General features: G+C 40.6%; 1 protein-coding gene across 1 annotated transcript in view; it reads left to right on the top strand.

Moving 5' to 3' along the window:
• grin2ca (glutamate receptor, ionotropic, N-methyl D-aspartate 2Ca) overlaps nt 1–15302 on the top strand; it is a 54806-nt gene that overhangs the window by 22302 nt on the left and 17202 nt on the right. The window contains exon 4 of the mRNA XM_062438631.1: nt 7177–7388. Coding sequence (XP_062294615.1) covers nt 7177–7388 — 212 coding nt within the window. The remainder of the gene's footprint in view (nt 1–7176; nt 7389–15302) is intronic.

The following is a 15302-nucleotide window of genomic DNA, read 5'->3' as shown; positions in this document are numbered from 1 at the left end:
GGGTTTAGGATAGAGTAAGGGTTTCGGTCACGCTCGATCAACCAACACATCACTGACATTTGAAGACTTCTTGGCTTGAGTTGAGACATAAGTGTTGTAGTGTAATGTGTCCTCTCATTCAACCCTGTGGCTCTCACACAGCTTTCCACACACACTGACCTTTACATGAACCTTTTTGTGTGGGGATGAAAACCATATTTCTCACCCCTCAACGCTTTGCCCATTTCACCAAATTTTTGGATCACACGTCTGAGGCGATACCTCTTGCTGTGTTTAACTTTCTGTTGCCTCGGGCGTTTTTTTTCCCTCTGAGAGCAGAAAATCAATTCCACCTTTTGATTGCCTTTTCTCCTACCTAACCTTTTTTCTTGTGCATGTTCCAGGGCAGCCAGTCTGTTAGGGCTCATGCATCATGTATGTATAACCAACCTCAGACGGATACCTTGCATTAACACACATCACCTTTTATTCGTTAACCTTAAATCACTACTATAAATACAGTTGCTGATTCCCCAGAGTAATGTTCTATTGCTTCCCCGACTTCTTTTCGAAAGTAAAAGAGAAGGTAAAGTGGGACGGAACAAAGAACAAAGGGAAGGAAGGGAGGAAAGGAAAGAAGGAAGGAAGGTAGCAGGGAGGGAGGAAAGAAGGAAGGAGGAAGGTAGGGGGGAGGAAAAAAAGGAAGGGAGGAAGGAAAGGAAGGAAGGAAGGAAGAAGGGAATGAAGGAAAGAAGGAAGGGAGGAAGGAAAGGAAGGAAGGAAGAAGGGAATGAAGGAAGGAAGGGAGGAAGGAAGGAAGGAAGTAGGGAATGAAGGAAGGAAGGAAAGAAGGGGGGATGGAGGAAGCAAAGAATGAAGGGAGGAAGGTAGCAGGGAGGGAGGAAAGAAGGAAGGAGGAAAGAACAAAGGGAGGAAGGTAAGGGGGAGGAAGGAAGAAGGGAATGAAGGAAGGAAGGAAGGAAGGAAGGAAGGAAGGAAGGAAGGAAGGAAGGAAGGAAGGAAGGACAGGAAAGAACAAGGAAGAAGGGAGGAAGGTAAGGGGGAGGAAGGAAGAAGGGAATGAAGGAAGGAAGGAAGGGAGGAAGGAAGGAAAGAAGGGGGGATGGAGGAAGGAAAGAATGAAGGGAGGAAAGAGAGAGGAAAGAAAGAAAGGAGGAAGGAAGGAAGGACAAACTGCATGACAAAAGAGAGTGGTGACAGAGAGAAGAAAGAGGACAGGAAGTGTCCCTGTCACTGCTGTTATCTGGCAGTATGATATACGGGACTGAAAAGCTGCCATCCTCTGAGCTGTATATCTGCAATGCACGTAAACCATAAAATTACATTCTCACCATCTGAAAAGAGGTTTTTAAACCTGAGGAGAAAAAAAAATCTAATTGAAGTATCTTCCCAACGGATTTCCTGTAATATATGCCGCTTTTTTATTATCAGGAATGCAGAATGCAGAATGCACATCTCAGAGCATTTCTACTTCCTGTGAAACAGAGATCACATACACCACTTTTTTTTTTATGTGCTCCATAAAGCAAAAACAAGAGAGTTTGAAGTGTTTTCCAAGATGAATGAAGACAGAAGAACTCCGTCTGGGCAACCACAGGGACATGATGTTTTTCATCTCTGTGTTTATTTTGCTAGAATTTGAAATTGTGATTTACTTGACTAAATGCCAGTGAGTTGGTAGGTAAACAGCAGCAATGATCAATGTGACTGGCAGGAGACTGGAATAACTAAAGCATCTACTGAGAGAATCAGGTTACCCCCCCCCCCCCCCCCCCACACACACACACACACACACACACACACACACACACACACACACACACACACACACACACACACACACACACACACACACACACACACACACACACACACACACACACACACACACCTCCCACCCCCCAGACACACACATTTTCAGTGTTTTCATTTCATTGTGACAAGCTGTACCGACTTGTGTGATCAGACAGGATTGCCCCGCTTCCTGCATAAACACCAGAGATTATGTGGGAGGAAAAACATTTTGTCCAGACTGACACTTTTTTTTAGCTCTCCAGGAAGTTAATGACATTTGAAGCAGAACAATTTTTATTTAAATGTTAGTCAGCTCACGTTTGCACCAACTACATCACAATCACCAGTGAACCTGTGAGTGGAATTGATCCATCTACACATCTAAAGAAACAGAAAGAGTAAGAGGAAGCAGCTGCTCTTCTCATATTTCTTATTCCTCCTCTGTAGGTGTGAAACATCCATTCACACGTGGTTCACTGTCCAGATTAACCTTCGTGTCGTCCTCCCGGGTCAAATTGAGCCCGTCTGTCTTGACTGTTCCTTCTTTCCTCCTTCCTTCCTTCCTTCCGTCTGTCTGTCCTTCCTCCCTCCCTCTTTCTCTCTTTCTTTCCTCCTTTCCTTCTCCAGCCCCCTTTCTTCCTTCCTTCCTTCCTCCGTCCCTCCTTCTTTCCTTCTTTCCTCCCTCCCTCCTTCTCTCTTTCTTTCCTCCACCCTACCTTCCTCCCTTCCTTCTTTCCTCTATCCTTCTTCCCTTCCTTCCTTCCTCTCTTCCTCCCTCCCTCCTTCCTTCTTTCCTTCTTTCCTCCGTCCTTCCTTCCTTTCCTTCCTCCATTCTTTCCTTCCTCCATTCTTTCCTCTGTCCTTCTTCCTTTCCTTCCTCTCTTCCTCTTTCCCTTTCTCCCTCCCTCCTTCCGTCCTTCCTTCCATCTTTCCTCCCTTCCATCCTTCCTTCCTTCCTCCCTTGACCTGAGGACAACAGGAGGGTTAAATTCTATATGAGAGACATTTTAATCTATTATATTAATGATGATAGTGTGCAATATATTTAACCTTTCTTACACATAGCCCCATTCATAGAGAAATGGTTTTCCCCAGTCTGGTGCAGAAAACACTTGACCAGACTTTTGCAGAGCCTCTGACCTCAACTCCATCCAACACCTTTAGGATGAACTAGAAAGCTGACTGCAAGCCAGCCGACTGCTTTACAGCTGAAGTACATTAAGGACAAGGTTGAATTTATTGTTATTGTTTTCTCCATGACCAATACTCACCATGCAGGGGAATGAAAATGCAGTACACAATAAGAGAACATTTGTCCTCTGTTGCTCTTCTTGAGGTTTCTTTCCTTTTTTTCCCACATTAAAAGTTTTCTGTGGGGAGTTTTTAATAATCTAAATCGAGGATCTAAGGATAGAGGATATTGTATTGCTCTATACTTATTGTAAAGTCTCCTGAGGCAAACGTATGGTTTGTGTTATTGACTTGACTTAAGTACAATGAATGAGTGTTCTCACACACATATAAGGATGCAGCTAATAATCTCTTTCCTGTGACTCCAAACACAACCTTTATTATCCCTGTTCTGTGATGATAATAATACTTTAAATAAAGTACTCTATGAGGCAGTAAATCACCTTAAAACGTAAAAAAGGGGAAGTATTCTATCTAAATTATTTCAAAGATGAAAGTAGAAGAACTAATCACGCAGAGAGTTTAAAGCACCAAGAAGCAGCTCTGGAGTTGAAAAGCGACTCTGAAGTGTCTGAGATTGGAAAAATGTAACAAATATATAAAAAACGAATCCAATCCATGCAAACAAATCCTCCTCTTATACTTTGTTTTGTTTTGTTTTGTTATCGACCCAGTGAAAATGAATCATTAAAAAGATTACATACTTGACGATTTGATTATTTTAAAATTAGCTAAAGAAGATGAAGAAGTGCTTTATTGATTCCTGTGGGGGAAATCGACCCAATGCATTTGACCCTACTAGGAGCAATAGAAAAGGCACAATGTAGAGCTTCTTGTTCCTTTGCCAGTGCCGTGGTCAGGAGTATTAACCTTGACATACATGCAGTGTTGGGGAAGCTACTTTGCAAGCGTAACTTAACTAAAACTACATGTAGTTCAGCCTGGCAGTAGTTTCTACATTTCTACCCCTGGAGAAATGTAGTTTTTAAAACTACAGCTAAAAAAAAGTAGCTTTAGGAACTACTTATACTCATTAAACTCAGTGTTAATCAACATGTGGTTTATATGAAACTAAATATAATAGCCTACAAAAAATTCACATGCCAGCAGAAATATGCCTCTCAACTCAGTATTTATTTTTTTAAGAAATGAGCTGACATTTTTGGTCAACATACTGTAGGTTCACCATTGACATGTTGGGTCATCTATAGTCATGTTATAGACATGTTGGGTAATCTATAGACATGTTGGGTAATCTATACGCATGTTATAGACATGTTGGGTAATCTATAGACATGTTGGGTAATCTATACGCATGTTATAGACATGTTGGGTAATCTATAGGCATGTTGGGTAATCTATACGCATGTTATAGACATGTTGGGTAATCTATAGACATGATGGGTCATCTATAGACATGATGGGTCATCTATAGACATGTTGGGTCATCTATAGACATGATGGGCCATCTATAGACATGTTGGGTCATCTATAGACATGTTGGGTCATCTATAGACATGATGGGTAATCTATAGTCATGTTGGGTCATCTATAGTCATGTTGGGTAATCTATAGGCATGTTGGGTAATCTATAGACATGTTGGGTAATCTATAGACATGTTGGGTAACATATAGACATGTTGGGTCATCTATAGACATGTTGGGTCATCTATAGACATGTTGGGTCATCTATAGACATGATGGGTCATCTATAGACATGTTGGGTAATCTATAGACATGTTGGGTAATCTATAGATATGATGGGTCAGCTATAGACATGTTGGGTAATCTATAGACATGATGGGTCATCTATAGACATGTTGGGTCATCTATAGACATGTTGGGTCATCTATAGACATGTTTGGTAATCTATAGAGATGATGGGTAATATATAGGCATGTTGGGTAATCTATAGACATGATGGGTAATATATAGACATGTTGGGTAATCTATAGACATGTTGGGTAATATATAAACATGTTGGGTAATCTATAGACATGATGGGGTAATCTATAGACATGTTAGGTAATCTATAGACATGTTGGGTAATCTATAGACATGTTGGGTAATCTATAGTCATGTTGGGTCATCTATAGACATGTTGGGTAATATATAAACATGTTGGGTAATCTATAGACATGTGGGGTAATCTATAGACATGTTGGGTCATCTATAGACATGTTGGGTCATCTATAGACATGTTGGGTCATCTATAGACATGTTTGGTAATCTATAGAGATGATGGGTAATATATAGGCATGTTGGGTAATCTATAGACATGATGGGTAATATATAGACATGTTGGGTAATCTATAGACATGTTGGGTAATATATAAACATGTTGGGTAATCTATAGACATGATGGGGTAATCTATAGACATGTTAGGTAATCTATAGACATGTTGGGTAATCTATAGACATGTTGGGTAATCTATAGTCATGTTGGGTCATCTATAGACATGTTGGGTAATATATAAACATGTTGGGTAATCTATAGACATGTGGGGTAATCTATAGACATGTTGGGTAATCTATAGACATGTTGGGTCATCTATAGACATGTTGGGTAATATATAGACATGATGGGTAATATATAGACATGTTGGGTCATCTATAGACATGTTGGGTCATCTATAGACATGTTGGGTAATATATAAACATGTTGGGTAATTTATAGACATGTGGGGTAATCTATAGACATGATGGGTCATCTATAGACATGATGGGTCATCTATAGACATGTTGGGTCATCTATAGACATAAATATTGTTTTTTTATAAACAATATTTCATGTTATTGGCCAAAATTGTAGTTTGTAAATTGAGTTAAACTACAAAAAATGACCCAAACAGTAGTTGAAATACTTGACGCAGCACAAAATATGAATGTAGTTTAACTACCAGCAAGTTACAGCAAATTGTAGTTAAGCTATGTAGTTCAACTAGATGTAGTTTAAGTCTCCCCAACACTGCATACATGTCTTAATGGTGGGAGGAAGCTTGTGTCCCAAAATGGAAACCCACACCAACTCAGGGACCTGGGACAGCCGGGGTTGGACCCAAAGACCTTCTTGCTGTGAGGGCAACAGTGCTAATGATGCTCACCATGCTGCCTAATTAATCTCACTAATATAATTTCAACACTGCTTCCAGGGTCTGGCCTTTGCTAAGTCTTTTACATTGATGCAATAAAGCAATTCTCGTTACAATGCATTAATCAAAACATGAAAATTGTTGAGCGTTAATAAATAAGCACGTCTGCATAATCACTGCATGTACGTGGAAACAGGCGGTTTGGAATAGCGGTGTGAAGTAGTTGCAGTTATTACATTCGACCCCTTGAAAAGATCATGTATCCTGAGCAAAATGTCAAAACTAACCGTAGCTGATTCTAATTACCATGTCTGCAGAGCGCTTATGAAAGTAAAAATCTGTTTGTAATTGGTTTGCCGAGTTACGGCGATCAAAGCGGCACTCATTGGCCATTCAGCATAAAGTTAATCAGCGAGATGTGAGTGTTTTGGTTAATTGGGGTTCAACTTGGTCCTCTACAACCTTCATTTCTTCATTTTCGCCGCCTGAATCCAACAGTAAAAAGTCAAACCGGGCCAAATTTGTAACACTTGATTCTAAAGAGGTCATGGCTCTTCAAAGTAAGTGAGCTTGAAATGTTTAATTTCAGATCTCGATTAAAATATTCAGCTTGCTTGAATGTTCATTTCCCTACAACATCCAATTAAAATTTGCTAACTGGCAATATAGCAAAGGGGTGGAATTGATTTCTTTGCGTTAGATGTATAATTGCACTCTCTCCATCCCCAGTGACCCAAAAATCAATTTCCTCTAAACTGACTACTAACAAAAACTCTCTTCGCTGCAGCGGGTCCAGATGCACAGATCATAAAGATGTAGCAATAACAATAGATACAGGTAGAGCATTAGGGACAACTGTATTAAGATTGGAGGTTGTGATAGACAGTGTTACGCAGTCGTGCTCTCACCAGTGTCATCAGATGACAGAAAGTCTTATTTCTCAGATATTTCTCACCTTTATTTGTCTTTTAAAGTAGAGATAAAGAGGTTTATACCATCCTCCGCTGTTTATATGTGGTGCTTTTCAAAAGGAACATCTGGAGTTTGGTGCAGTGATTTCTCATTCACACCCCTCCTCTCTCTATCTCGACTCCTCCAGGTGGGGAACTACGAGACAGGGATCCTGCAGATGCGATACCCCGTGTGGCCGCGATACGGTTCCTACCTGGAGCCGGTGTCGGATTACAGGCACCTGACAGTGGCGACCCTGGAGGAGCGGCCCTTCGTCATCGTGGAGTCGGTGGATCCAGTGACTGGTACATGTGTCAGCAACACTGTACCATGCCGACGACAGTCCAACAAGACGGAGGCGTAAGTGATGCTACGACCAGAACACCTAATAATCCCATTTCAACATAACAGCCAAGATCAGATTGTTTAGTTAGCTTAAATTTAGGGTTGAAGTTTGGTGGTGAAGTGTATTTTAATAGGTAGATTCTTGATGTGTTGATGAAGAAGGAAACCACCGCTGACACGTCTCACTTGTATATTTCAAAGGTTTTATTACAAAGAGATCCGTGTCACATGTCCAATCTTGAGAGAGTCCTGTTCCCAATTGAGTGTCTCTCTCTCTGTCCATTCCCTGACAACACTATATTGTTTCTTGTCTCCAAAAACTTTAAACAAATGATCAATCAAGAGACACAGCCCTGACCCCTCATTTATTACTAGCTTTTAACAAATGGTCAGTCTGGAGAAATAGCCACTGCCCTGCCCTTTATGGCTAATTTTTAACCTTTAACCTAAGTACATGACGTCTCAAGTTATCACAGGATAAGGGCAATCCAGACACTACAGTGGCATTTCATTAAATCTGAATCCAGTATCAAATCCGCTTTAATTGGTCAATCCTTTCCAATCGTTTACACTTTCAACATTTCCAAAAAGTGAATTTGTAAATAACTAAAACTCAAAGTCTCAACAGAGATCGGTGCTTTTTGTTGGCAGATATGAAACAAACTCTTCAGTATGAGTTAAGTCTCCCGAAAATGAGACGAGCTGTATAACAGGGAAGGTATAACAGCTTATTTTTACAAGCTTTCGGCTCAAAATACTGAAGGTCCTAATTCAGAAGTATTGTACAAGACTCAACACAGTGTTTTATCTTGTTGAACCACCAAAACACATTGTGCACTTTAAGCTGTAGTGTCATGTTGCAGAGTTGTGCAACCTCACAAACCATCATATTGACTAACATTGCATAACGTTATACTACTACTATACCATTCAGAACTTTCCACCATCGGCTAGTTCACACGACAACGTTGATATTTTTGAGGTGTGCGTGTCGACTCATCTGCAAACCTCTGCAAACCTCTGCGACCTTACGTGTAAGTTTGCAGAGGCATAATCCTCCTTACAGAAAGCACATTAACCAAACCAGATTTCATTTTGATATTTTGGCAAGTTACTCGCAGCATTAACACAAATTTGTTACAGCTGATATAATCTGCCATTGGTGACATTTGTCATCTAAAAATGAGGAGCCTGCAACCTGGATGGGTTTTTTTACACTGCTATTAAAAAAAAAAGTATGAAGAGACTTGAGATTTAATAAGATAATGTCATCTTTAAATCTTAAAATATCTAGACAGATCAACAAAATCTCTAAATACTACATTAGATCCCAAATATGTCAGACTGAATTTTGGAGATCAGTCATCTAAAATATTGTTTTTTTGTGTCATATAGCAAATATAAAGACATTACCTCCAGGGCTTCCATATCTCTATCAATATACATTATGTTGGATGTTATTATCCCTGGTTTGAGTAGTGTCCTCAGATCATTTGCTGTTACTAAACGACCACAACACCATCTTTACCCAAGGAATCCAAGTGAAACCATTTCATGCAAACCCACTTTATATCACTGTATAGTTCCACACGTGCTCACATGTTAACATGTCCAACTTAATTGATTTTGTATCTAACTTGAGAGTGCCATTAGGTGTGAGATTAAGAGGCTCTTCCCCTGCCATTAGCCCAGGCATGGCTTCTTATCACTCAATGAGGTGAGATACTCATTAGGCTGCTTGGCCAGAGTGTAATATCCCAGGAATCACCCCGTGACCCAATCATGGAAATATATGTGCTGCATGGCGGGGTATCAATTAAACGGGACGATTAGGCCATGTCATCAATCCTGAACACCTAGAGACTGATATTGGTGTTCATTAGTGAGGGAGAGAAGCGCTGGCCGTTATCCATTACTGACAATGGCGTTAACGAGATGTGGGGGAACCGGAGATGAAGATCACGTCCCCTCAGTGTTATGGAGAACTGTAGTGCTTTATCGCTCATGCTGACCAAATCATCCTGCCTGTAGAAAAAGTGCTTAATTCCCCCTTATGTCTGAGAATGGAATATTTTCAGGGTGCTGCAAAAAAAAAGTCAATATATAGGCAGATAAAGTCAATAAGAAGTTCAATGAAGCAATTGCCATGTTGGCTGTTCCAGAAGAGATGCATTGACCAATGGAGGTTGAAATGAAGAGTGAAGACCTGAATAAGCATCCAGCAGTCGACCTGAGGATAGATCTTTGTGCTGAGTGGGACCAGAACTGCATCCACAATTTATTTTCATTAATGATTAACCTGGGGATAGTTTTTTTTTAAGATTGGTTATTTTAAATCTATAAAATATCCAAAAATTGTGAAAAATTGCCAATTTAACATTACAATTAGTTCCACCAACAGTCCAAAACTGTTATTATTTATTCAATTTACTATTGCATTGTAATGACAATCTCCAAATTCATTATATATTTCTATGAAAATGAAGAAAACAATAGATAGATTATTCATTCCCCTGATTATTAATTGATCCAGTACTGTGGGAGACTTTTTTAAAAAAACCTTTGACAGCTTGACGGTACATTTCAAGCTGATACAATATTGATTTTTTATTTGTTTTCTGTAATTCACGAGACTATATCTAGCTATATTAATATATTACTTTGACACAAAAGGATCCCTGATATTAACATTATACTGAGTGGGACATCTTCCATTGAAAGATACAACAATAGTAACACCATTTCCAAAATATTATGTCCACTATATCATTGGTATTTCTGTCCTACAATTTATTAGACATGGTTGCCATGGACCCATTTGAGATATCGGCTGGCAAATTTATGAGTTAGACTCAGTTCAGAGCCAAACTTGTGAATTGTGTTCCCTAATCCTTCATGTAGGGAGTGTGAGGTCACCTTTCTTTATATGAATCTCTTCCAGACCTTAATGTTCCCCCACAGCTCTAAACATGCCCACAACTCAGGCCCACTTCAGTGCTTTCTAAATGGGGGTCATTGGTCATGCAGGTTCTCCATCTCAATCCCTCAACCCCTGGGCCATACATTCAGCCAGCACAGCAGACCATCTGTGTAGTTCGCTCATTCGTCCTCTCAAAGAGGCCTGACAAACAGCCAATGATGCTGGGTACAGACTTGACTAAAGCTGCCCCAAAAGCAGTTAACACAAGCTCTTTTGAGTCAAGCGTGTTTTGTAGTGGGATGAGTTTCAAGCTCTCCTCCTCGCTGGCAGCTGGTTTTCCCCTCAGAGCACAATGGCGGAGATTAATTCTGAGGAAATGCCCTGGTGAAGGGTGGTATTGACCTGGGAAGATAATGTCATCATATATTAACTGCGTTCAATGGGAGTTAGATCATAAGTTGATTTAATTAAAGCAGCAGCATACAGTAGAAGAGCTCCCTGGAGCCTCAGAGCATCAGAAAGCTGCACAAAGCTAGTTAGGAATGGGTAAAATCACAAGCTAAGGTTTGACAACTGCAGGAACTTAAAAGTGTGTCATGTGATGTCAACACACTGCATGGAGACTAGTATATAGTAGTCACACTTTGCATACAGAAATGTCTTATTACTGTTCAGGATAGGGGTTCCCAAACCTTTTAACTGCCTACTTGTGACTTTTTACCATGAATTTAATACCCAACAGCTCATTGCAAAGTGAAATATTGAAAAGTTATCTTAAAAAAACAGATAGTACAGCCAAAAAATGTACTAATTTAGGGAGTTTGTATTTAGTTTCTTGCTACTTTTTTGGCAAATCTGCAGCATCACACCAGGTTCAATGGGATGAGACCAACCCCAACCCTTAAGTGATGAATATTTCAACGGCTTTAGAGTGAAAGCGTTGTCTTTAAATCTTCATGAGAGGGGATTCAGACATCTACAGATGGCCACCGGCTGTAAACTGTAGATGTAGAGAATACATACACAGTGTAATAACCTGCATCCTGTCACCATTCATAAGAGTAACTTCAAAACATTAATCTAAAGATGTCCATACTTTGAATAAAATACCTCACGCACACACACACACAGTCACAGTCATGCAACAATTCCCAAAGATCCATTTTAATGCAAATGTCAGCTAACATAAAGCCCATCCCTGAAAGCTGGCAGCTGGTAAGACGGGGGATGTTGGGACCACTGTGTTTACCCGCGGTGTGCTGCGGCAGTCTCGTTTTCCTCTAAAGTGTTCATTTGTTTCTGTTTGTTATGACTCGGCTGTGCCCGCCCGCTGCCTCGGCTGCTCGACTCATTGCCTCGCGGTCCTGATGTGTGGGTGCAGAGTCCATTAGACTGAAGGTCTGGGGGAGGTTAGGGGTGACGTGTCATTAGCGCTCTTTGCATCACTAGTTTTGCTGCCGCATCACCGACCTCACACTGCCCACCTTATGTGCTAGGGAGGTGTGTCCGTTTTGGCTTCTATGAAAGCAAATAAACGTTTGATGGTGTACCGAAACCTCTCTGCGGATAAATACAAATAGATAAAATGGATCATCAAGTTCGTCTAATATGATCCACTCAAGCTGACCCCAAGGACAGGAAGCTGCTCTCCATACAGAGTAGTTAGTGCTTTAATGGGCAAAGCAAACTCAATACAAGAATATGCTCTTTTAGATGCAGTGGCTTTGTACACTGCAATTAAAATTCATTTAAAGTCCGTGTAAAGTAAGAATAAATATGTGTTCTGAGTTTGACATACCAAAGAAAAGTGTGTTGTTAACCAAACTGCCAAATTTGAATGATTAAAAAAATTGCCAAATATATGAAATTACGCTTCAAAGTTGTGTAAAAGTCTGCCTATTTCTCTGCTCCCAAACGCTGTGGGAGTGGCCGCCGAGTCCGCTGAAGCCCCGCCCCCTACCAAGTGTCACCTGTCAATCAAAGTCACCACCTCTACCAGAAACATGGACACTAGGTCTGAGAGCTTAGTGCTGCTAACTCAGCTGCTAGCTCGGCGGCTAACTCGGCGGCTAACTCGGCGGCTAGCTCGGCGGCTAACTCGGCGGCTAGCTCGGCGGTTAACTCGGTGGCTAACTCAGCTAACTGTAGACTGTAGTAGTAGTGTGCGCTGAATGTATTTATACCTCTACAGCAGCAGGGGCGGGTTTATGCCAATAACGCAGCGGTGATTTTCAGTAATACTCATATTTCAGAGGGTGAAATATGAGTTTATAAAGAAAAGAAAAGAAAAGAAAGCACGCAGACAAAAGACACTAAATTCATTTCTGCATTACAGTGTTCACATTCCTGCTTATACACATTCATAACACCACACACACACAGAGAGAGAGAGCTAGAGAGAGAGAGAGAGAGAGAGAGAGAGGAAGTAATCCAGACTTTGTGGACACCTTTTTCTCTCTAAATCATCTCTGAGCGCCGGATGTTTTACAATGCACTAGAGTCTATGTTTTTTTTCTCTCTTCTTCCTGACTCACATCACTGCAGTCATCCTGTTAGTGTGAAACCGAAGGACATTTTCATCTCCACGTTCCCGGTAATCCTGCTGATAAGTAAAGAGAATTGATTTCAACCCTGACGTCAGCCACTTAATACTTGGTATGCAGAGCCTGAAACTGTCCGTTTAGCTCGTGTTGCGTGCTCCGTCTGAAGATCAGTACTGTATGTAAGCAGGCACACACCGGGGCTTTTTTTTTTTTTTTGTCGGGGTCACTTGGCATGTGGTAGGTATTACACAAGCGTATGTCCTCATTAAAAAGCTTTAGCACACATCACATCCAAGTCTGGGTCAAACTGTTTGGTCTTTGGAGGAGAGGAAGGGAAGGAGAGAGGGAGGGAGGGAGGGAGGGAGGGAGGGAGGGAGGGAGGGAGGGAGGGAGGGAGGGAGGGAGGGAGGGAGGGAGGGGAAGGTGTATAAGCATGAATGTAAAAAGGAAACAGTTACAAGGTGCAACATGCAGTATTTAACCCTCCTGTTGTCCTCGAGTCAAGGAAGGAAGGGAGGAAGAAGGAAGGAAGGGAAGGAGGAAGGAAGGGAGGAAGAAGGAAGGAAGGGAGGAAGAAGGAAGGAAAGGAGGAAGGAAGGGAAGAAGGAAGGAAGGAAAGGAAGGAAGGAAGGAAGGAAGGAAGGAAGGAAGGAAGGAAGGAAGGAAAGGAGGAAAGAAGGGAGGAAGAAGGAAGGGAAGGAGGGAGGAAGGTTGGAAGGGAGGAAGGAAAGGAGGAAAGAAGGAGGGAGGGAGGAAAGAGAGAAGGAAGGGAGGAAGAAAGAAGGAAAGGAGGGAGGAAGGAAAGAGAGATGGAGGGAGGAAGGAAAGAAGGAAGGGAGGAAGGAAGTAACAGTCAAAACAGACGAGGTCAATTTGACCCGGGAGGATGTCACAAAGGTTATAACAGCAAATACAGCGTAACAACATTTGCAAGTATAAAGATGATTGGCCGCCTTCCAGCTTCCACACTGTGTTTTATCTGCGGTTCTTCCAGTTCTGGATTTGGAAAATGTGTTTGCACGCTGCATGGAGAAAAAAAAAAAACAAGAAGAGGGTGCTGCTGTTAAAGCGGTTATAGTCTGAATGTTTATCCAACATCAGTAAAGCGGGTAAGCTAAAGGCTATCAGGGGTTAATGGAGAACTAACTAGGAGAAGCAGCTGCCAATCATCACACTTAATTAGCTTTATATCCACTAATTATATATATCGTCTATAAAAAAGGTGCTAGGTTTAATTTTATAATTAGATTTATAGATTTTCACTTAAACATCCCCAATTATATAAAAGGAGATTTGATTACTGCGGAAACAATAAGTCAATTATTTGATCAGTAGAGGAACAAAATAATTATTCGGTAACTATTGAAATAGTAATTTAAAGCACAATTTCAGTTAATTTGCTGCTTTTTTTCTTTTTGTATCATTGGTAGCAAAATATAAAGTGATTTTTGGTCATATAAAACTATAAAAAAAATAAACATTTGATAAAGTTGTGATAAAAAAAGGCCGTTTTATAGACCAAACAATGAATTGCTTAGTCTAGAAAACATTTGATATTGAATATAACTGTAGATGCAGCCTTACATACAGTATATAAGGATATAGCAGGTATTTAAGCCTAATTTAATTTGGCAGTGACATATTGGGTGTTTTTTATACAACTCGTTTATTACTCTTCAGGTAACATTTTTGAAGACTGGTGGCAATGGATTAGTTGCCATTATCCAGTCCAAATAATCCAGCAATGAGTTTCACTCCTGTTTGCCATTGTTGTTTGTTTGTGATTAATTTATGTCGGATTTGTTTTGGTCCGCCCAGCTGTCAGTCCATCTGTTGGGGCCGTGACGTAATGCACGAGCCCTGTGGAGTCGCTGCAACTCTCCCCTCATGCACCCGTCGTATATCCTGACGCCAGAAACCTCAGTGTGGAGGAGAGTGCAGGTCCTCTCCTCCTTTAGCTCCACCAGCTCCATCCATCATTTGTTTTACTTCTCAGCGTCAATGACCAGCTGCACATGGAGATGTCATTAAATCTGAAGACTGAGCAGCAGCAGAAAAAAGCACTGAGACTTTTTTTTTTTTAATGTAAAAGCAGCAAAATGACAATGAAAAAACACAGTATTAGCAGTAAAATGTATGTGCAAGCAGCATTTTACTGTTTAAAGTGTGTTTTTAATTAATCATAATGCATTGCATGTGTTTTACGTATAAAATACTGATCTGAAAAGTAACTAACTAGGCTGTCAAATAAATGTAGTCGAGTAAAAAGTACATTATTTCCCTCTGAAATGTTGTAAAATAGAAGTATAAAGTATTTACAGTAGTACTTTAGTAAATGTATTCTCTATATCTATATAAGTGAAGCTTGTTCTCAGAGTACCGGTGTTATTGGAAAGGATTATTATTATTATTATTTTTACAGCAAGTGAACAGAAAACTAGAAACCAACACAGCAGCCCTGCAAAA

Source organism: Scomber scombrus, chromosome 18 (assembly GCF_963691925.1).
Source record: "Scomber scombrus chromosome 18, fScoSco1.1, whole genome shotgun sequence".
NCBI classification, from domain to species: Eukaryota; Metazoa; Chordata; class Actinopteri; order Scombriformes; family Scombridae; genus Scomber; species Scomber scombrus.
The sequence above is the reverse complement of the archived record's forward strand: the minus strand, read 5'-3'. Positions and strand labels throughout refer to the sequence as shown.